The sequence below is a fragment of the Marmota monax genome, unplaced genomic scaffold (assembly GCF_021218885.2).
Source record: "Marmota monax isolate L192 unplaced genomic scaffold, Marmota_monax_Labrador192_F-V1.1 WCK01_AAM20220418_F8-fsc00193, whole genome shotgun sequence".
Classification (NCBI taxonomy): Eukaryota; Metazoa; Chordata; class Mammalia; order Rodentia; family Sciuridae; genus Marmota; species Marmota monax.
The window spans coordinates 3115935-3139692 of NW_026695203.1; the positions used below are offsets into that span (position 1 = coordinate 3115935).

Consider the following 23758-nt stretch of genomic DNA (forward strand, 5'->3'; position numbering starts at 1 on the left):
ATCCCAGTGCAATGTTATAATAACTTGGGGTGTAACGACCATGACAAAGGTTTACTGCTTAAGATGCGCAAGCCAGACTTGAGGCGAGTTGCCATTTTCTAAAGCTGCAAGAGCTTGTATGATCATAGCCTTTTCTTGTGCATGGCGAGTTTTAAGGCGACAGAGAAGCCACAAACAGAGTACAACACTGAAGCAACACATTGCACCAAAAATGCCCACTCCCACCCACTCTTTGAAGAAGGAAAAAGCAGAAGATATCCAATCGGTGAATTGACCCAAAGTCACGGGATCGACACGGGTACTGTTCAAGACAGCTATCTGGGTTAGTTGAGACTGGATCATGTTTTCTGCTTCCATGGACCAGGTTCCGGATGGATACTCCCCGATGATGTGGGAGGCATTTCTGGAATCATAAAATCTGACAGAGGTTATACATAAATGTGCACGTTGATCAACACAACCCAAATGTACTAGGTCAGACAATTCCTCAACTTGAGCTTGAAGCAGATCTATCCTTTGATTAGCAGCCAGAATCCCAGATAAAATGTGTTGATTAATTCTACTTTGAGATTCAAGTATGGTGGATGTTTGTTGAATAACCTGATTAATAGTGGCAGCAGTTTGTACCTGGCTGGCCATGGCTACTCCAGCTGTAACTGCTGCAGCAGCAGACACCACCACAGCTGTCACTATGGCTGCCGTAATTCCAAAATCTCTACGGGCTCTAATCAGTTCAACAATAGGAAATGACTCTGGATCCGCAGTAACCGGGATCGGGACAAAAGTTGGAAATTTCATAACCATTGCCATAGTCCAGGAGCCATTCCAACACTCAGACAAATAACAGGTAATATTAGAACAATTAAGCATCCCCTGTGATGTATCATTAGCCAAAAGAAACAGGAACGGAGATTGGAGACAGACTGCTGCGGAGGGTAATGTAGCATTAGATAATTGTGAATTATTTGCAGAAATTTTAAGCCTCCTACCTCGCTCCGAGTCTTGGGTACTGCCAGAAACATTAAACAGCCAACTTTGGACTCCTAATATTTCCCTGGGGAAACACAAGCGCGGACTAGACTAGCCCAATCTGAGGGAGTCATGCAAAATCTAGTAAGTCCCTCCACCTGAGTGAGAGTGAAAGCGGCATCTATGCCATAAGTGCGGACAGATTCTGCCAAGGTTTTAATTAGCTTAAAGTCTAAAGGCTCATGATATCTTCCCCTGTTATTGTCCTGAAATACAGGGTATGCAAGTCCCATATCTGTATTAACTGTCCTCCAAACTTGTGCATGAAAAGATCTCCCGGAACCTTGGCTCCCCCCCACATACGGAGGTGGGGCAATCGGCACCATATCTTCTTCTAGATATTCTACCTCCTCCTCCTCAGAGTTTTGTTGACCGATGTTAACTCCCTTCCCCTTCTTACAGTAGGCCAGGGTGCCCTGTGTCTCCTTTTTCTTCTTTTTCATTTTTATCTTATGTAGTTGTTGTAACAATATATCAAGGTCCTCAGAACTCTCTGAGTCGCTTGTGTTCTCAGGCGTTTTTAATTCGGTCAAGTCTGGGTAGAGCCTTCTCCAATTTTTATCTTCAGGCTCTTTTGCCTTCTCACTACTGTTACTTTTAATACTCTCTGCCACTTCACTACATGATCCTTCAGATTTTTCCTCATGCAATTGCTCAAGAATAGCTTGACCCTCTCTCACAGCTTCCTGGCATTTACCATCTGTAAGGCAACCACGGACCATTTTCCAAAGGGGTATCACCCCACCCTCTAATATGCCCTGCTCAGAAGCAAAGTCAAGATCTTTGCCTAATTTATCCCAACTAGGCACAGTAAGGCTGCCCGAAAATGCAAACCACGGTGCAGCAATATCTATCTTCTGTAAAAATCTCTGTAAAGTACTATGTTTCACTTCCAGTCCCTTGGAACGTAACAGGCCATCTAGGGCCAGGAGAAGCGGACTTGAAGATGCGGCACCCATGACACAACAACAAAGGAAGCACAAAAAACAGAAAGCGAAAGTACACAGTGCAGCTGCAATAAAATGTAAGGCTCTCTCTTTCATTACAGAGGAGCTGTCCCGCTTTGGTCGCGGATCCCACTTACTAGGGACTAACCCCGCTTTGATCGCGGATCCCACTTACCTGGGACTAACCGGTGCACCACCCCTGACTGCTGAAAGTTCTGGTTCCCGGGTCTCGGCACCACTTGTCACGACCCCTTGCCCGCAAGGAAGACGCAACTCAGGAATCTTCTTTCAGCAGTTTATTCAGGCCCTTGATATTTCTTCTTCTCCCTCTCGGATGCCCCTCCCAGCCTTAATAAAGCATCCCAAGGCCCAATGCAAAGCTGCCGCGTGGAGCTTTCTCACAGGGTGGTGAAAAATCATGTGCCAACTCTCCCAGATAAGGAGTTGTTTGTCACAGACCACAGCGGAGCCAGCGTCATCTTGTAATGGCGACCATAATCTGCAGAAACGGCAGAAGCGGCTCACCACAACCTACTGATATATTTATATATTTTTTATTGGAAAACCTACACTGGTCTTTTTTCTGGTCAGTGTTCTCCCTGCCATTAACCCTCAGCACCACCCTTCTAAATCTTGTGTCCGTTGTCTCTGGTTCTATCAGTTACCTGGCAGAAGGAGGATTCCTGTGGTCAGTGATCTGTTTGTTTTTCTGAAGGTCTTCCTTAGTTTCTCTGTAAAGTTGGCATTGAAAGGAAAATGACCACGACACTCGGAGTGACCAAGAGATCTTTCTTGCAGCAGTGTCTGATTATCAGGGAAGGAAGTGAGAAAGAGAGAAAGCGAGAGAGACCAGGGAAAGAGAGAAGAAAGAGAGAAAAAGAGGGAGAGAGAGTGAAAGAGAACAAAATGAGAAGAGAGAGAGAGAGAGAGAGAGAGAGAGGAAAGAGAGAAGAAAGAAAGAGAGAGGGGAGAGGGGAGAGTTTATAGCCAAAATCTAATAAGGTCTTTGGGTCTGCAGGCTGCCGTGTTGGCGTCCAATGATTGAATCATACAGTAGTTGCTAAGGGTGTCATCTTCTGCCTTCAGTCGGACTGGGCAGGGGCTAGATGTGGGTTTCCGTTGCACCAACAGGTGGGGGTCGAGTGTTCAGCCTTGAGTGGGGTTAAGTGTTCACATTTGAGGCAAACAAGCCACAAGGAACCAGACGAGTGAGGGTCGAGTGTTCAGCCCACCCTGCAGCTAACATTTGTTCAGCCAGCTCCGCAACTAACATTCCTCCCTTTTTGTTTTTCTAAGTGGCGTGGTGATGGTGCAATTCCATCTGACTACTTCCTGCTAAGAAGGCGTCAGTGTGGGGCCTGTCTGGGAGAGCGGGGGACTGTTTGGGGGACAGGCTTGGGAATACCAGGGTAGCTAGAGATAACATCCAGTGGCTACAGACAGTTATCTTGGAAGGGGCAATGTCCATAAAGGTTCCTTGAAGCCATAACTTGTCAATGACATCAAACCGTTCCTAATGGAGGAGATCCTTGGTATTAGCCATTAGTCCTGTCATAGGGTCTCAAGGAAATATCAGAAGTGGCTTGGTTGAATCCAGTAATGTTAAGGGTGACTGCCTGATATCAGCCAGTGGAAGGGCAATCACCTTGACACATCACCTGAGAGTGGGTGGTGCCATCCTGGTGTCATGTTGCTTGGATGTAGAATTGCCATCTGTGGGTTGGGATGGAAGCTTGAAAAGAATTAACAATAGGTACAAAAAGCAGAGGGTTGGTGAGAAATCTTGCATTTGATGGGCCCCAATGTGGTGGAAGTCCAGGACTGGACATTTGGAACAGGTGCCTATTTTAAGGTGGGAGACATGGTACCAGGTACTGCTTTATAAAACACAAATTGTCATATCTGTAAGAAAAAAATAATTCTTTGGAGATGTACAAAGTGTAATACTCAAGCTCTGACACATATGCATTCTATCAAAGTATATAATCATCACCAAAGAACTAGCAAGGAAACTACACTACAAACCCACATGGAAATACATTGAAAAATTCACATCAGCCTGATATCCTACAATACTAGGGCAAGAAAAAGTTGGCCATAAAAAAAGGCCCACAAATAACAGAGGAAGAAATCCATCTCAACATATGCATGAAACCTAACACAGAAACATGAAATATAAAATTAAAAAGTAAGAAGGTTACACATGACAGCAGAATGCATTTCATTCATAGTACACATATAGAACACAATTTTGATTTTCTATAGTTGTACACAAAGTAGAGTCACAAATAAATTTTTTTAAAAGGTAAAAAGGTATCATGTTACCTCCAAATGTTCATAATTCACCAACAACTGATTCCAAGGATACTGAAGTGGTTGAAATATGAGATACAAAATTCAAAAGAATGTCAAAAATGATAAATGAATTCCAAGAGAACACAAAAAGTCCACTGAATGAATTAGAAATTCAGTACCGTTTGGTTTTGAAAAATCAAACAGATCTTGGAAATGAAAGACAACAAATCTAATAAAGTGTTTATTTGGAAGTCTCTGTAATAGAGTAGAATCTCAGAGCTGGAAGACAAAGTGGCCAGTCTTGAACATTCAGACCATATTAAACAAAGGAAGTAAATAGCCATAGCCAATACATGAGATTGATATGGATTCTCAGGTACAGGAGGCATTGAGAACCTCAAATAGACAAGATCAGAAATTAATCTCTGCATGACAAATGATAATAAAAATACCTAATATATTAATTAATGGAATTATAAAATGCTCAAGAGAAAAATGTCAGGTTACACTTAGAGATAGGCCATCAGAATTATTTCTGATTTCTTGGTACCAACTATAAATCCCAGGAGGGCTTGGAATGATGTGTTGCAAACACTGAAAGAAAATAACTGTCCACCAAGATTGCTAGAGCCAACAAAGCTATCCTTTAGAATCAAGAGGAAATTAAAACCTTCCAAGATAAGCAGAAACTATAAGAATTCATAACCACTAAGTTGGCACTATGGAAAATATTTGATAAAATACTACAGAGAGAAGAAATCAAAAGCAACTTCAGAGCTTGCAAATGGTCAAGTCTCATTTGTTAATCAAAATGCACCAAACTCTGCATCACAAATTATGTATCTTCTCTCATTTGTGATAGATACAGAGGGAAAAGGAAAAGAAAGTTGGGGGGATGTCAAGAAAATTGAAGGGAGATCAGTAGAATACAGAAAAGCTACCAGGGGTGGAAGAGGAGGATGGAATGGGAAAATACTGGAGAAAGATATTTGTCAAATTATATTGTTATATTTTGTGCATGTATGAATATTTAACATCCAATGCTACCATTATGTACAATTAAATTGCACAAATCAAATATATGGTAGGAAAAACAGACTGCGGCTTTGGGAAACAATATGGATCTTGAGCATATTTGGAAAACTCAGATAGATTGGATGAGGCCGTGGGCCTTGGGTAGAGGTGAGTATGGTTTGCAGGTGACTCTGATCCAGAAGGCAGACTGTGGCACATGAGTCTCTTGGCCCAGTTATTCCCATATCTGGCCCTTTTCTAAGAATTTTTTCAGATCTAGCATTAGAGATGGACCCTGAACTTTGGGTACTTGGGTAGTCACGTGCTATGCCTAGTAGTGCCTCTTCAGCTGCTGAGCTGGTGGTGTGGGGCCAATATGGGATCTTGAACTCTCTGGAAAGATGTCTCCCTTCCATCTAGGACTGCAACATGCAGGAGAAGAGAGCAGAGAGTGGAGATGCAAGATGAACCCCTAAGGGCAGCAATATGCAGGGGGGTGTGAGGAAGTGGGGAGTCCTAATGGAGGGGAATAGTGAAGAAAAACTCAGGAGAGAAGGAAACAGCAAGGTTCCAGGTCTGAACAGAGATTCTGCAAACTGTCTCCCCCCACAGGTGCTGAGGAGCAGGAGGAGGCTGCAGGGTGCTGGGCAGGAAGACTTCTAGAAGTGCTGGGACAGGTCTCTGGGGAAGGACAGGCAGCTCAGGGTGAGAATGAGGTCTGTCTGAGTGAGGTCAGTCACCTCCCTCTAGTTCACTAGAACAAAGAGATATGAGATCCTGTGACCAGTGTTAATCAGGGAGGTCTAGACAGGGACAAGGGGATAACTCAGGGCAAAGCAAATGCCTGATAGTAGGCAGCGCTGTTCAAGATGCTGTCACCTGCTGATCCCTCTGTTCATAGGGACCACAGGTTTGCAGCTACTCTCCTGTTCATGCTCTAGGGACTCTGGATCTTTGGACTCCCACTTCTTCACCTCTCAGAGGAATGGATCCTCTCTTCAGGCTCCTTCTGTGTGAACCTTGAAGGACTGGGAAAATAAAGAGAGAGGGGAGGAAGAGGAGAGCAGAGGGGCAGTTCATCCCCTGCTCAGAGCGTTTGGTGAACAGAAGCCTTCATCATCAATATGGGTTCTACTGTGACTCATTCTCTAATCAGATTATTTTCTTGGGGGAGGGATGATTAATTAATGTTTTTCACTTTTACAGTATTTTAGATCACTAACAGGGTTTGGTTTCAGGTGTACCCCCAAATCTCCAGAAAATGTCCAGACATGAAATTATTTGATTCTGAGTGGTGTAACCCAATCAGTGGATTAATCCATTTGGTGGATTAATTATTTGAATGAACAGACTAGTAACTCTAGGCATTGTGGAGTAGTAAAGATGCGGTGATTTGGGACGTGCCCTGGGGTTTGTACTTTGTCCCTGGTGCCTCACTTGCTGTCTCTGCTTTCTGGCTGCCATAAACCAGCATCTTTCCTACACCACCAACTTCTCCCATGATGTTCTGACTCCACTAAGGCCCAGAACATTTCAGGCTTATGATCACAAATTGCACCTCTGAAACTGGGAGCCTTATCTTCCCATAAGTTGTTCTTGTCAGGTATTTTGGTCACAGTGATGAAGAGTGAACTAACATAGGTGCAGATTAAATGAGTACCTCCAAACTGTCAGAGAGTCAGAATCCCACATGGATCTGCTAGAGGCACGCGTGATCCCTCCATCCCCTTCTCAGAGGGTTGGGTTAGGGGTTGTAAGGAGGAATCAAGAATGTTTGCTCCTGTCCATCCCAGGCCCCACCCTCACCTCCAGAGCATCTGCTGAGCAGCCCGCTCTATGGTCTGGCTCTTCTAGTTCAGTGTGAAGGAGGTTCCTGCTGTAGACATCCATCATTTTTATGCCCTTCGCTCAGCCAGGTTTTAGGGAGTAGGAACATGCTGGTTACACCTGCCTTGTCAGGGAGTGGCCTAGCAGGAAGGAAGCATATGAAGGAGGACACTAGCAAGTGCACCTCTCCAGGTGGAGAATCCAGGGTGTGGCCATCCAGGTTTCAGGTGCTTATTTCACATGCATAGCAGCAGGGGGTATAGCTCAGGGGTAGAGCATTTGACTGCAGATCAAGAGGTCCCTGGTTCAAATCCAGGTGCCCCCTTGTTTATGTACTATTTTGGTAGCTCCCATAACCAGTACCTCTTAGGTGGGCTCTGAGTGACATTGGGAGATCTCCATTGGGGTTGATAGAAACCACTTTCAATCCTGCTTTTCAAAGCTGCATAACATGGGGCTGCAATGACATCCCTTTTATGTATAGGGCCTCCGTTCTCAACCCTACTACCCTACTGTCATCATCCAATACCATGAAGGCCACCTTGACTTGGAGTCCCCCTCCTCATTAGTACAGTGCACACACAGTAGGTCTCAGAAGCCACCTGGAGAGCCCTCCCACCTCCCTGTGCCTCTGCTTCTCTTCCACCTGCACATTACACCTTCATCCCTTGTTCTCAGTCAAGGACAAATGGCACTTGGTTTGGCCCAGAGCTGGCCACTGTGTGATGAGATGTGTTTCTGCATTCCCAGGTCCCTAATTCTCAGGTTTAGGTTGGGGGACGGGGACAAGACTGCTAATAAGGACAAGCACCACCAGGAGGTGAAGACCTGAAGGAGGCTCCAGATGTCAGGAGGGTTACTCAGTTACAGTCAGTGCTCACGGAATTTCATTGATTTAGCCTCTGATTTTAACTATTCTTGGCTTCTACTGGTTTTTGGTGTTGGTTTGTTCTTTTTTTCTAAGGCCTTGAGATGTTATGTCAGATTAGTTATTTGGTACCATTCTATTCTTTTAATATATAAGCACAATGCCATAAATTTTCCTCTTAGAACTGCCTTCGACTGTCCCAATTATTTTGATATCACTATTCTCACTTCCTTCTAAATATTTTTAATTTTCCTCTGATTTCTTCTCTTATCCTTTCATCATTCAAAGTTTAAGAATTCCCAGATATTAAAAATACAAAGATTATATTTTCGGACCAAAATAAAATTTAACTAGAAATAAATAAGATTAAATAACTAGAAAATCCAACAAGATTTAGAAATTCTCTAGTGTATTCAGAAACAAAAAATTTTAATTCTAAACAAACTATGTGTCAAGAAAAAATTTGTAATGGGGATTAGAAAATATTATACTAATGATTATGACAAAAATACTAGATGTTGAAACTTGGCAGTTGCAGCAATAGCTGTACCTGGAGGGCAACAATAGCCTTAATCCATCTACAATAATGTAAATGGAAAAGTGAAGAATAATTAAACACTGATATAGAAAACCATTTAAATACAACAGTAAAAATAAATTCAAAAAGGATAAGGATGCCGGTAGAAGAGATTAATTAATGAAATTATCAATTAATGCAGTAGAAAATAAATAGGATCTATAAAGCTGAAGTTATTCTTTGAAATAAATAACAAAAATGATAATTCAGACAACATTAAGTATAAAAGAAAACACTGACAGTCAACATCAAAAAAGTAAAAGTTTACATGATTATATTCTATATAGAATTTAAAAATATTGAGATTATGAGCCAATTTTGCCAATAAGACCTAATACAAGTTGGCGTAGAACATTTCTTAGAAAAATACAATATGCATGAGGAGAGAGAAATCCTTTGATTGATGGTCCTAATTCTCTCTCCCTTCTCACTAATCCACTTTGGTTAGTTTAGGAGGACTGATCTGGCTGAATAGAAAATACAATACTTGATCTGATCCAGTTCCTAGTACATGCACTTCCTGAGCAGTTGATGGCAAAGCTTCACACTCTCCCAACTACCAATAATATGCCAAAAATACGCCCAGAAAGCTTCCACTGTTATGTGGTCCCTCCCACATCCCTGTAAGAGCAGGACATGGTAGGTATCTCCTGCCAGATTTGCTAGGGTGTGTCCAACTGAGTCAAGCCCAAGAACATGTTTTCTTGAAATATAGGGAGATCCATGAGATTATAGATCTCATAATGCATTGTTCACAACTGATCCTTAATAAGTCTTATATACATTTATAATGTAAATATAAGTAGAGTAATTGGAACATTGGAGGCACATTAGAGGTTGACTGGGGTTTTAGGGGGCCCAGAGGCAAGAAACTTCAACTTGTATCTTGAAAGCTGAGATCTTGAGCAGTACCCAGGATCCCCCAAGACATCTTCCCTCACCTCTTTGATCTTTGTCTTCATCCTCTGGCATAGTTTTATCAAAATCAATAAAGAAGAAATAGAAATCATAAATAATCCTATAACTCTTGAAAAAGTTAAGTTCTTGAAAATTTTTTGTCATTAAAAAATTTTTAAAAAATCCTCCACACATGTAGTTTCAACATTTGTTTGACTAAACATTCCAGAAATAAATGATGCAAGTCTTAAGCAAACACTTCTGAAAATAAAAACTAAATAAAATGGTACCTTCCCAACAGATTTTATATAGCTAGTTAAACATGCTATGAAAAATACCAAAGATTGTGTAAGAACAGAAGACAACAGACCAACCTTGCATATTAACTATGATATTAAAAACAATTTATAGACTTCGGCTGTGGCTCTCAACAACTAATCCTGGCTCAAACCTCAGGGGATCAAGAGTTTCTAGCCTTAAAGATGAGTGTATATGTCTTTCTATTGGTTACCCCAAATTTTTGCCAGATATTAGTTTGAAGGAAGTAGGATGGCTGTTAGAAATTGCTATTGTTACCAAATGTAATGTGGAGGGTTGGGAGGCAGGGGCAAAGAAGGGGATAGCAATAGAAAATAAAGCTCAGCGCTGAAGCAGCTGTCTCTGAAGGGCATAAATCAGACCGCACCATGCCTCCTAATAAAGAGGCCAGCAGTGTTTCTAGCTCACCAGCAGGGCTCATCTGCCTTCCTCCAATTTCTGAGGAGCTACAGCTTGTGTGGACCCAAGCAGCCCAGACCAGTGAGCTAGACAGCAATGAACACCTGCTACAAACCTTCAGCTACTTTCCCTATCCCAGCCTAGCAGACATTGCCCTTCTCTGCCTACGTTATGGACTACAGATGGAGAAAGTCAAGACTTGGTTCATGGCCCAGCGCCTCCGCTGTGGCATTAGCTGGTCATCTGAAGAAATAGAAGAGACTCAAGCACGAGTGGTATACCATCGGGACCAACTCCACTTCAAATCTCTTCTCTCTTTTACTCATCATGCAGGGCAGCCACCAGAGGAGGTGCCACCTTCTCCAGTGCCACCTCCAGAACAAGTTGGTCTTGGAATAGGCCCTTTGACTTTTAGAGAGCCCCCCCCAGATAAAAGGATTGAAGGTAGAACCTGAGGAGTTCTCTCATATATCAGCACTGCCACTGAGTCACCAGAAAGCAAAGGAGTCCCTTTTGACACCTGGCAGTGGAACATTCTCCCAATCAGATTTTTGGCAGGATCTTCAAAGCAGTGGCCTCTCTAAGAAACTGGCAGGCAGTGGTCCTGACCACTCACATGGTGTAGGTACTTCTTCCTGGAACCACTCCATAGCTGTCCACCAGTCACGTGCTCTGGATAAGCCTCCATCAATCTCATTACTTGCCAGTAGTTGTAAGGAGGAGTCAGCACCTAGTATGACTCCTTCTTCCTCCTCTTCTTTCTGGGTACTGGCTAATGGAGCTACTGCCACCTCTAAACCCCTCCAGTCACTAGGCTGTATCCCACAGTCACTCTCACCCAAGGAACAGGCACTACCCCCACACCTGGAGCCAGCCTGGCCTCAAGGGCTACGGCATAACTCAGTGCCAGGTAGGGTTGGCTCCACAGACTACCTTTCTCCAGGTATGCAATGCCAGCGAAAGACTAAGCGTAAAACCAAAGAGCAGCTGGCTATTCTCAAATCCTTTTTTCTACAGTGCCAATGGGCACGGCGTGAGGATTACCATAAATTGGAACAGATCACTGGTTTACCTCGGCCTGAGATCATTCAGTGGTTTGGTGACACATGCTATGCTTTGAAGCATGGGCCACTAAAATGGTTTCGGGACAATGCAGTACCTGGTGCCCCTAGTTTTCAAGACCCAGCAATTCCTACACCACCATCAACCTGCTCTTTGAAAGAATGGGCTGAGACACCACCTCTACCAATTCCCCCGCCCCCACCGGATATACGACCTTTGGAGAAGTATTGGGCAGCCCACCAACAGCTAGGGAAATTGATGTCCCTCAGCTGAGTCAGGCGTCAAGACTTAGCACCCAGCAGGTACTGGATTGGTTTGACTCTCGATTACCTGAGCCAGCTGAGGCGGTAGTTTGTCTAGATGAAGAAGAGGAAGAGGAAGAAGAGGAACTGCCAGAAGATGAGGAGGAAGAAGAGGAGGAAGATGATGATGAGGAGGATTATGTGATCATACAGGACTGAGCGAGGGAGGGATTTTGGGAAGGAAAAGATCTGTTACTAAAAGATGAACCCAATTTTAGAAACTTTAAACAAAGAAACTACGTTTTTTAAATTACCTTGTGGCAAAGAATTTAAAAGCTTTTGTATTCTTCAGGGTGGATGATAGGGTTGTAGTAAGTTGAGGGTGGACCAGGGAGGATGATCATAGTACACAAAGTCATGGATTGGATCAGCAAATAATCCAGTACTCTAGCCACATGTAGAGGAGGCCAAGAACCTGGGCCAGGAAATGTCTCCTGTTCTTTATAGGCTATTCTTTTCCCTTAGTGTACTACAGAAAACAGACCTCAGCTACACATATATAGGAGGCCTGGAAAGAAGGGGTAAAGAATTCTGATTTAATTAATAATTCTAATGAATCACCAATCCCACCATTTTCCCTGGAATATAAGGCTGCCTTGTACTGTTTCCTTCCTCTCTGAGCACAAATTCTGTGTAATGCAGCTAAGATTCTCAATGGGTACCAGGCCTTGTCAGAAATACTCTCTCTTCTTATATCAATTTGATGCTCTGTGTTTTACCTGCTTCATCACCGAATCACTGGTGGTAAAAATGTTCTCATTTTTGATACTGGGACAACTTTGTCTTCTACCTTTTTATCTTTACAAAATCCCCTCTCTATTAACTATTTGTCTCAGGGTAAATCTTTCCCACAGAGTTGTAAAAAAGTTTTAATAATAGGTAGTGAATATTTAGTCTGGATATTTATTGGAGGTGAGAATTAAGAGAAGATATCCTTTAAAAAAGTAGAATTACACTATAGGGAATGATGGAGAAGAGGGGATGATTTCTCCTGTTCAAAGGAAGGATGGTAGGAAGTTCCAGGTTTGGTTTTACAAACTTGACACAAGCTCCTGTCTAGTTTGACAAAGACTGATTTTTCTTCTTCTTTCTAACCCCCACCCCAACCTCCTTGGCTCAATTTGCATCCAAAGAGAATTTTCCCTCTCTTAACTGAATTAATTATTGATGTTTTGGAATGATTTTCTTCAGTTGGGATCATATACAAAGCAAAAAGATATCAATGGGTTAACTATCTAAAAATAAGAGTGGAAGCCCCAAATTGCTAGAATAATAATAAAAAGGCCAAAAATAAAAAAAAATTAAAAAAAATAGAAACAATTTATATTGGCTGGAGTTGTGACTCAGCAGCAGAGTGCTTGCCTAGCACATGCATGGCACTGGGTTCGATCCTCAGTACCACATAAAAATAAAATAAAGGTAATGTGTCCAACTACAACTAAAACGAAATACTTTTTAAAAATTTATAAATGTTTTAATAAATCAGATTCATTGTTACATAAAAAAATAACATGTAATAACCAAATTAATTTTAATCCACAAATGCAAGGTTGGCTTATCATTAGAAAGCTCTGTTAATGCAATTTGGAACATACTATTTATAGCAAATGCTTTGACCCTCTATGGATCAGTTTCATCATCTCTGTGCTGACAGGCCCAAGAGCCAACTGTCCCCACCTTGACTTACGCTGACAGCTTGTTAAGGCTGCCAGAACAGGCAAAACCCAAAAGTCCCAGGGAAATAGAACCCCATCCCCAGGAACAGCCCTCAGCCACTATTGCTGGAGTGGGGGGATAAATCCTTCATCCTTGTCCTTTGGGGAAGGTGATCTGAGGCAGGGCACACACTTTCAGAGATTCCAAGTGGCACAATGCTCCAGTTGCCTGTGATGCCAACTTTCCTGTATCCAGCTATTTTTCCTTCCTTCCTTTCTCTGACTGACATACCCACTCTACTGGGGATTCCTGGGTTTATCTCCCAAACACTACTTGGCATCAAATTTACTTCTAGAGAAATCCAAACTGAGACCCCAGATTAAAGGAGAAAAATCCTCTGCTTGTTAAAAGACATGAAGATAAACGTTCATCAGATTCAGTACACATTTACGAGTTTTAGAAAATTTTTAGCCAACTAGGGAAAGCACCCCGACTCTATAACATGTGACAAGGAATGTACCAAAAACATGAAATGGAATACTACCCATTGGTGGGATGTTGAAAGCTTTTACTGAAAACTGGGAACCAGACAAAAATGTTTATTATCACCACTGCTCTTCTTAATGAGCTTCTTAATCAGTTAGGGCTCAAAAACCATAAAGTAAAATGTGCAGTTTTAAAGGAGAATGAAACCTCCTTAATTTGCAAATGATGCAATTGATCAAGGGAGCACAAAAGGGTCTCTAAGCACATTTTAGATTTATTAGCTGGTCTAGCAATGTGGCTGGATTCAAAGTTGAAAGTAATTGCATTTCAATGTAATGGCCACAAATTTTCGAAAATGAAACGTTCTATTTGACAAACATAAAAATATCAAATTCCTAGGAATGAATCAAATCAAAGATGTGAAAATGATCTGTACAACCATGGAGCATCGTGTGGAGAAACGGAAGAACAAAAACAGTGAAAAGATGGACGGTTTAGGGATTGGATACCTCAACATGACAAACATGTCAATTTCCCCGCATTTTATCTAGAAGGTCAAAGCAATCTAATCAAAATATCAAGATGGAAATTCAACATGCAGGGTGTGAAGATGGGACGGAATTGCAGTAGCCCATATTGCCAGACAAGAAGAAGGAGCTGGAGGATTTGCCCTGCCAGATCTCCAAACTGACCGGAGCCCGGGAAGCAAGGGTTACCGTGATTGGTGCAAGCACAGGAGAGCCCAACAGGTGAGAGCAGATCCTTGGGAGAGCCCCTCACAGACTTGGCTGATGGCCACCATGACCTGCAGAGCAGGGAGGAAAGGCCAGCCGTCCAGCAGATGGTGTGGAAGTCTGGGGTGGCCATCAGGAAAGAGAGGTGCCTCTGCCTCATTCCACACTTGAAAATCAGGTCCCAGTGTGTCTCGAACCTCAGAGTGAGAGGCAAAACAACAAGTCCGGGGAGTCAGGAAAACATAAGGAAAGGCCGTGAAGGTGGACACAAGAAGCACAGCAGCCACAGAAACAGATGGATAAGGGTGACAGAATGAAAACGAACTCTAGGTCGTTACTAGACACCACTGGGGAAAGAAAGTGGGGTGAAGGCAGAGACTGACAGTGAGGTGGATATTTCAGAAGAATGAGAAGAAAGGTTTTGAATGCTTTCACCACAAAGAAATGAAAAATGCCTAAGGAGACGGGTGTTTACAGTTCTCATGTGTCACAAAATGGACACCAGTTAAAGAACTAAGAGGCAACTCATGGGGTGGGAGAGTCTGCATGTATTACTGAAGAAGGGTTCATGGACGAAATATATGAAGAACTTGCACAGAGCAAAGAAAGAGTGTAGACAACACAGTAGGTAAGTGAGCAGAGATGTGTCCCAAAACTGAGTGTGCATCAGACCACAGTGTGAAACAGTGTTCGGACCTCACTGCATTCACAGAGACAAATTAAACCACAGTGAGATGACCCTATATCTCAGCAGGATGGTTACCATGGTAGACACTGAGGATTCCACGTGTTGGTGAGGATGTGTGACTGCAGCCACACTTACCCTGCTGGTGCAGTGGAATCTGGTGTGACCACTTAGACCCCCTATCTGGCATTGTCAATACTGAAAACATGAATTTCCTATTATGGAGCAATTCTGTTCCTAGATATAGACCCCAGAGAGTATCCAGCAGCATTGCCCTCAGGAGCCCACACTGGATACACATGGAATGTCTGTCGTCAGTGGGACAGATAGACAAATCATGCTGCAGTCAGCCATGGAACACAGAGCAGGAATGGAAAACAATAAATGATTGCGACAGTGGACAGATGTAGATGGATCTTATTGACATGAGGATGGGTGAAAGGGGCCAGACTCAGAGTATCTCATGTCTGATTCCATGTAGATGCAGCTGCACAGCAGGCCAACTCATCCACGCTGATGTTCTTGGGAGGAGGCAATAACAAGGAGGGAGTCCACAGGAGCCTCTGAGTGCTAGAGACTAACTGTGCCTTGACGCAGGTGGTTACACGTGTGCAAACATGTAAACCTCCATCAACCTCCTCATGATAACTCACATACTTTATTGAATATGCTATACCTCCTTAAAATAAATAAAAAGTAAACATGTCAATTACATTTTCATTTCTTGAACATCTCATTTGATTTATTCAAAATACCTATTTGTTCATTTTGGTAATCTTTGCTCCTCAATCCAGCTTCTAATTCTCTCTTATGAAAGATACTCTGATTTATTCAAATAGTTTTATATGTGGTCTCTTGCAGGTTGAGTTCCATTGTTTATTCTTTCTCTTTACTTGATTGGAGCTGGTTCCTTGGGAGCCTATGTGTTCAGCAAACAATATGAAAAACTTAGTACGTGCCAGTCTTTCATATGAATTAAACCATGTAGTCTATAAACAACCCAACAAAGTGTACACTCTTTTTTTGTACACATATGTATCATAACTTTTCACTTCTCTTGTTGTATATGATGCAGAGTAACAATTCATGCAATCATACATGTACATAGGGAATAATTCTCATCCCGTCACCTTTGCCTTCCCTACTCCTCCCCTGTGCTCATTCTTCTCTGCCCAACCCAAAGTTCCTCCATTTTTCCCTTGCCCCACCCCATTACGGATCAGCATTGGACTTATAAGAGAAAATATTTGGTCTTGATAGCATGATATACTCAAACTCTACCCATTTACCTGCAAATGCCATAATTTTATTACCCTTTAAGGCTGAGTAATATTCCATTGAGTGTATGTATATACCACAGTTTCTTTGTCCATTCATCTATTGAGAGGCGCCTAGATTGGTTCCACAGTTTAGCTATTGTGAATTGAACTGCTATAACATTGATGTGGCTTTGTCATTGTAATATGCTGATTATAAGACCTTTAGGTAGAGACTGGGGAGTTGGATAGCTGGGTCAAATGGTGGTTCCATTGCAAGTTTTCTGAGGAATCTCCATACTGTTTTCCAGAGTGGTTGTACCAATTTGCAGTCTCACCAGCATTTAAAGACTGTAATTTTCCCCCCACATCCTCACCAATACTTATTGTTGTTTGTATTCTGGATAACTGCTATTCTGGAGTGAGATGAAATCTTACAGTAGTTTTGATTTGCATTTCTCTAACTACTAGAGATATTGAACATTTTTTTCATATATTTGTTGACATTGTATATGTTCTTCTGTGAAGTATCTACTCAAATCCTTATACATTTATTGATTGGGTTATTTGTTTTTTGTTGTTGTCGTTGTTGGTGTTAAAATTTCTGAATTATTTATATACCCAGGAGATTAGTGCTCTTTCTGATGTGCGTGTGGTAAAGATTTCCTCCCATTTTATTGGCTCTCTCTTCATGTTATTGATAGTTTCCTTTGTTATTATCACCATTTTGCAGGATTACAGATGAGGAACAAGGGAGAAGTGTCCAGTTCCTGAAACTAAAACCCAGGCTGTCAGACTTCAGGGTCAAAGCTGTGCGCATCTGTGTCACCCTGCTCCTGCCAAGCTGCTGAGAGCATGTCCTGCTCCTTGAGCTCTCTTGGTGTTGGTTCTTCTATTCAGATTCCTAAATCTACTTCCACGACTGCATCATTCTCTGTGTATATTAACTGGAGGAGAAGTTGGAAGGGTTATCATTTGTTGTAGATTTTTATTTTGTAGAAAGTGCCCTTAACTGAGGATTGGGAGGAGGGTCAGTCCAAATGTGAAGAAGTGGGTCAGAGCAGACACCTGTATCACTGGAGTGTGTTCCAGTAGGTCCCACCATGAAGGCGCAGTATTTGGCTGTGAGGGCCATTCCAGCAGCCAGTGCTTCTCCAGGCTGCTACCTGCACAGGGTCCCAAAGCTGGGAAGACACAGGCTGAGGACTGTTGTGGAGGGGAGGCTGTCTGTTGTAGGCAGCAGGGTGATGAGTTTCCTCTGACCCAGGCCTGGCAGCTGCCAAGAGCTCCCATCCTGAAGTAGTGACTCACACGTCACAGGTTGTCTCCAGTGGCTGTAGGACTTAAAGTTATAATGAACCCCATAAAAGTAGCAGGGGGTATAGCTCAGGGGTAGAGCATTTGACTGCAGATCAAGAGGTCCCTGGTTCAAATCCAGGTGCCCCCTACATAGGCTTGATTTTGGCCTTCCCTTATAAAGGAACTAAACTGTGCATTAATCCATCTGATGGATGAACCATTTGCATGGACTAACTGGGTGGTAATTGGAGGCATCTGGGGTATACCTGGAGGATGTAGCCACTGGGATATCCCTGGGGTTTAAATTTAGTTCCTGGTGGCTCAATTCCTATCTCTGCTTCCTGCCTCCTGATAAACCCAGCCTAATTCCCTCTTAAGTTCAGGAGCCATCTTGTCACAAGTTATAAAATATTCATTTCTGTTATCTGTAAAATATTAGGATTTCTATTTGGTGTGGCCATATTTTGATGTTTTAAACTTACTTGGAATGCCTGCCCGTGCCTTGAACTCACCTATTCCTGGATTTTTCTGACCAGATAACAACCCTCTCTGAAACCTTAGTGGCCCCTCATAAATTCTGGCTTTCCCTGGCCAGATAACAACCCTCTCTGAAATCCTAATGGTACCTCATAAATTCTGATGTTGGGATCTAAATTTACTCCCTAACTACTGAACTATTTAGACCATGAACCTACTACCTGCCTTTGTTTGATGCTTGTCAAAATTCTGTTGTCTGTAAGTTCTCAAGACACGCCTCCCTTTTTGAAACTTTCTGTGCTATAAAGCTGCACTCCTAGAGAGCTGGAGAATACTGTCTTCTATTCCCACGGGTTTTGGGAGAGATATTCCTGTTTGGCCGGAATTACAAGCTTGCTTTTATTTGATTTAAAAATAGAGTCAGTGGTCTTTTATTTGCATTGTTGTCTAACACTACCATGAACTGAGTAGATTTCCTTTGCCACACTCTTTCTCCATGATACTCAGCCTCATCTTTGGCCCAAAATACTGGAGTAAGATAACGATGAACTGACCCTCTGAATTCATGAGTCCAAAATCAACATTTATTCCTTAAATGGGGTTCTTGTGAGGTATTATGGTCACCATTATGATTTAGATATGAGGTATCCCCCAAAAGTTAATGCGTGAGAAAATGAAAGAAGGTTTAAGGTGAAATCATTGGGTTATGAGAGCATTAACATTATCAGTGCCTTGATCCCCTGATAGGGTTTAACCAGTTGGTAACTGAAGTAGGTGGTGTGTGGCTAAAGGAGGTGGGTGACTGGGGACTTGCCTTTGGGGTATGTATTTTGTCTGTGGTGAGGGAATCTCTCTCTGCTTCCTGGAGTGATGTCCTGACCTGTTTTCCTCCACCACACCCTCTGCCATGACGTTCTGCCTCACCTGGAGACCTGCAGAATGGAGCTGGCTGGAATGGAATGAACCTCTGAAACTACGAGCTCCACACAAAATTGACCTCCTTAAAATTTTTCTTGTCAGGTGTTTTGGTCTCAGTGATGAAAAACTGACTAAAAGAGTCACAGTAGTGAGAAGCTGACTAACACAAGCACAGATCAAAGCAATAGATCAATCCTGTCTCTGACTCAGATCCTGCAGGGAGCTGCTGGAGGCACACGGGATCCCTAGGTCCCTTCCCAGAGGATGGAGGTCTCAGGGGGAAACCAATGTTTGCTCTTGCCCATCCCAGACCCCAACCTCAAGTACTAATTAGAATCACCTGGACAGTCTATCAAAGTGCCATTTCCCAGTGCCACCCTCACCTCCAAAGGGTCTGCTGAGCAGCCAGCTCTTGTACTCTGGCTCCTCTGGTTCAGTGTAAAGGAGGTTCCTGCTGCAGATAGCCACCATTTTTAGGCCCCACCCTCAGCCAGGTTCTAAGGAGGAGGAAGGTGCTGGTTACACCTACAGGTGTGTAAACAGGAAGGGGTGTGGCCTAGCAGGAAGTTAGTGTATGATGGCAGAACTCTAGCAATTGCACATCTGCAGGTGGGGACTCCTGGGTGTGGCCATCCAGGTTTAAGGTGCTCATTACATACACAAGGCAACAGGGGTATAGCTCAGGGGTAGAGCATTTGATTGCAGATCAAGAGGTCCCTGGAGATCAAGAGGTCCCTGGTTCAAATCCAGGTGCCCCCTACTCTTGCTTACTTTTGACATCCTCTCCTACACAGATGCCTCCATTTCCTCTTCTTCTTCAGTGCACACCAGATAAACATTCTCTTTACCACAAGCAGCCAATGCTGAGGCTCTACTATGGTTATTCTTAACCCAATATGAATTAGAATCACCTGAACAGTCTGTCAGAGTGCCATTTCTCAGGCCCCACTCTAAATCCACTTTAGTACAATATTTTACAGGGAGAGGTTTGTCTCTTGTCTTCTTTTGCTGTTCTGTGGACGGTGTTGTGATCCTAAAGTGGGAGACGCCAACTGGGACCCTGAAGGCAGAGCACTAGAATACCTGGAGTGAAGGACTATGGCACTTGTCCGTATGCTATGCCATGCCAAACCTGGACCCCCTAATTGTACTTTCATGTGGGAGAAAAGAAAACTTCTAGTTTAAAAGCTCATTAGTGTCTTGTATTGATTTTTGGCCATTTGTGTGTTCAGATGCACAGTCAAGTCTTATTCTACACAAAACCCCAACCCAACCCTCACTCATGGCTGTTCCCTCTCAAGGTCTTAGAACCTGCAGGTTCTTGCTCACACCTCTCCTCATTTCTACCTCATCTTCCTGCTCTTACTGAACCTATTAATTATCCTCATGTTGACCTTCTTCTCTTCCATCTCTCTCTGGGCCGTGATTCTAGGCAACCCTGTGGCTCTCCTGTTTCTGTACCCATTGTGGACCTAGAGTTGTCCCTCAGACATGACTCCAGCTCCTCTCAGGCCTTTGCCTGTGTCCTCTCTTTTTCCCTCACAGCTCCTTTCTTGTTCCATGAACGCAAATGCCGGGTGCTATTTCTACCTTTGTTCTGCAGTCTCCAGCTGTTGTTGGAGTAAAGAATGGAGCCAGACACATGGTTCCATGCAAATCTGTGGCAGAGGGATCTCAATTATTACCCTCTTTTAATGGTAAAGGGTATGAATTATGTCATTATGTTCCTTTCTTTTCATTCTTTTAAAGAATTGGGGAGTATGTCTGTATTTGACTGCAGGTCCCTTGTTCAAATCCAGGAGCACCCTGCAGTATCACCTTCTACCTTCCTTATTTAGCAGTCTCCTTATTAGAAAGGTCTTTGGTCATCTTCCCCTCTCTCCAGAGTCTGTCCTGGCTTCTCCAGTGTGCCTCATCAGCATATTGAGGAGGTATGGTCACTCTTTTCCATGGTTTATCACCTCTGTGTCTGTAGCTTGTGCTCACCTGAAGCTTGGAGATATTTCTGTGCCTCTCAACAGGCAAGAGCCCTCTCCAGTCCCTGAGCTTCTGTGCTCAGCCAAATGTTTTTTCTGATTAGTTCAACTTGGAATCATGAAAGTTTAGTGGGGCTGGGGAAACAATCCCTTGCCACTGTTCATCCTATCATCCAATAATTCTAATTGTCAGGAAAAAGGTATTGGAATTTACTCTTGTATTTTAAATGACTTTTAGGATATAATGCATTGAAGGTCTAACACTAGCAAGTACACATGTGATGGTGGTAAAATCCAGGGTGTGGCCAGGCAGCTTTAGAGTGCTTATTAGACACACATAAAGAGCAGGGGGTATAGCTCAGGGGTAGAGCATTTGACTGCAGATCAAGAGGTCCCTGGTTCAAATCCAGGTGCCCCCTCCTTTTGAACCCAATGAAGAACTCAATGAAAATTGGTGAAAAATGGTCTGAAATAGTAAACATCAATGTTAAGTGAAATAAGCCAGACTCAGAAAAATCAAGAAATGTTTCCCTTAATGTTTTGAACAACCAACAATAAAAATTAAAAAAAAAAAGTTTCCTTTCCTATGTGGAAGTGCAAGCAAATTAAGGGAAAGAAGGTGCGTAAGTATCAAATATCATAAGGATAAAGGGAATATCAGTGAAGTAGAAGAAGGAGATAGAGGGAGAGAGAATGGATGGGAAATGGGAGGAAATAGGGTATGAATTTAACAAAATCGTTTTATATGTATATATAATTGGTACACAGAGAATTTCACCTTTATGTATATGTAGAAAGCATCAATGAAAAATAAGTGAGTGAAAACAAAATCAATAGAATATAGAAAGGAAAATACAGGAGAGTGGAGGGAGTGCAAGAAGGGGGAATGGAATTGAAACCAAATTCCATATGTTTGATTTTGTCAAAATGAAACCAACTTATGTATAATTTTAATGAACTAATAAAATAATAGAAAAAAACTTTACACAAAGGGGTAGAATTGACATTTGTGAAGAATAATAAAGAACCCAAATTGCTATTTCTAGCAGCCATAAAAATTTCCAGAGAACTCCAGGCAGTATTTGATTCTGCAAGACTGCTAAATTATGATGTAAATTTAATTCACAGCTTCCCAGGTGTGACAATTAGGGATCTGATCTGGAAAATTAGATCCCAAGAATTGTCATGGGAATTCATAGGATTTGTACAACCTGCAGATTTTCTAATCAGAAGAGCGCCAACCCTCCCTGACAGCTGGAGGCCCTCCTGCTCTCCCACTGAGCTGACCCTGTTCTACTTTGCTTCTCCTCTTATCTCAGCCATATTGCCTCTGTCTTTTGGTCAATAACTTGAGAAAATTCCAGCATGCCAACTTCAGAGTCACACCTTGCAGGTGGAGGCTTCAATGCCAAAGTAATCACCAGACTATGCTTATTCTTAACAGCAAAAATCGGTTGAATGTATGTAGAAATGAATTCATGACAGCCGTGGACAAAGGAGAGAAAAAAAGCAATGTTAAACTCTACAGAGTTTCTTATTGGTTTGATTCTGGCTTCAGAGTCCTACCTGGATAAGCAAAAATTAGTTTTATTTTTGGTTCAACGTGTTGGTTCAAATTGGAAATCAAAATATTTAAAAAACCAATGGAACCGAGATGCCAGAATATCCTTGAAAACTAAATCTAGATGGAAAAAGTGGAGTATCCTATGTGTGACATGTCCATACCTCTGCCTCCTACACAATAGTTATATGACAACCCTTTCAATACAACCTCAAGAAATACAGCATTTGCTTGAGGGCTATCTTTGAGAACCATTTTATTTGCATATCTTTATGGACCCATGAGAGATGCCATAGCTACAATGTGTCTCCTAATTAGATTTGAGGATGAAAGTTTTTTAAAAAGTGGAAGAAGCTAAAAATTGCCCTCAATCATCCCGTTCCAGGCATCTTAATAGCCCACAGAAATACTGTTGATGCAAATAGTCTGTTCATGTGGAGTGTGAGCACCCACACAGAAGAGGTTCATTTTCTCATTCTTACAAACAACACTGCAATGGCTAACCATGTACATACAGCTTTGCACACTCTACAAGATGAAATAAATGCACACTTTAAAGTACTCTGCTTGCAAGTAACCTCCCAGAAAAGACATAGCAATTACAACACATCCTACCATCTCTGTAAAAAGTGCCCATCACCTTTTGAAATAATCACATATATTCCATGCATGAATGGTTATGTCACAATGAGGGAGGTTTCAAGATGCTGGAAGAGATGAGGTTGCTTTCCTGGCTGCACCATGGTATGAAAGTAAGAAAGCAGATAGGAACCTTCTCAGCAAGGTGGGTTGAATAAAAAGGGACTGTACTGGGAATTAATACTGGATATTCAAAGCAGATCAGGGACTTGGAAGGTTGGATATTACAAAATAAAGAAGGAGCCTCAGCCCCATTGCCCCCAACCACTGCCAACAGTGCCACTCAGACCAGTCCCCCCACAATCAAAGTGGAGGAATAAAGAAATTAAAGGAACACACATTTTTAGGATGTTTGTGGCATGTCTGGGTATGGAGAGATCCAAGATCAAACACACAGCCAGACTTACCAAAAGGTGTGCTTCACAATGTCAAGCTACATCTCTTCCTACTGCTCCAGGATGACAAAGGAACCATTTTGCAGCTAGGATGTGGCGCTGGCATCTGGGGGAGTCAACTCATAGTAAATCACAGTATTA

At 42.5% G+C, this 23758-nt stretch overlaps 1 protein-coding gene and 4 non-coding genes across 5 annotated transcripts; all 5 read left to right on the forward strand.

The window, feature by feature from the left end:
* The first annotated feature begins 7365 nt into the window (after positions 1-7365).
* On the forward strand, positions 7366-7437 carry Trnac-gca (transfer RNA cysteine (anticodon GCA)). The gene has a single exon. It is a non-coding gene; the product is annotated as a tRNA-Cys (tRNA).
* A 2676-nt stretch (positions 7438-10113) lies between these two features.
* Positions 10114-12380, forward strand: LOC124083261 (homeobox and leucine zipper protein Homez-like). The gene is given in 3 exon segments (XM_046429917.2): positions 10114-10581; positions 10583-11477; positions 11480-12380. Coding segments are annotated over 3 exon segments (1551 nt in total). The 5' UTR covers positions 10114-10140; the 3' UTR covers positions 11695-12380.
* Positions 12381-17727: 5347 nt separating this feature from the next.
* Positions 17728-17799, forward strand: Trnac-gca (transfer RNA cysteine (anticodon GCA)). Its single transcript has one exon. It is a non-coding gene; the product is annotated as a tRNA-Cys (tRNA).
* Positions 17800-19715: 1916 nt separating this feature from the next.
* Positions 19716-19805, forward strand: Trnac-gca (transfer RNA cysteine (anticodon GCA)). The gene is given in 2 exon segments: positions 19716-19751; positions 19770-19805. It is a non-coding gene; the product is annotated as a tRNA-Cys (tRNA).
* Positions 19806-21369: 1564 nt separating this feature from the next.
* On the forward strand, positions 21370-21441 carry Trnac-gca (transfer RNA cysteine (anticodon GCA)). The gene has a single exon. It is a non-coding gene; the product is annotated as a tRNA-Cys (tRNA).
* Positions 21442-23758: the final 2317 nt, after the last annotated feature.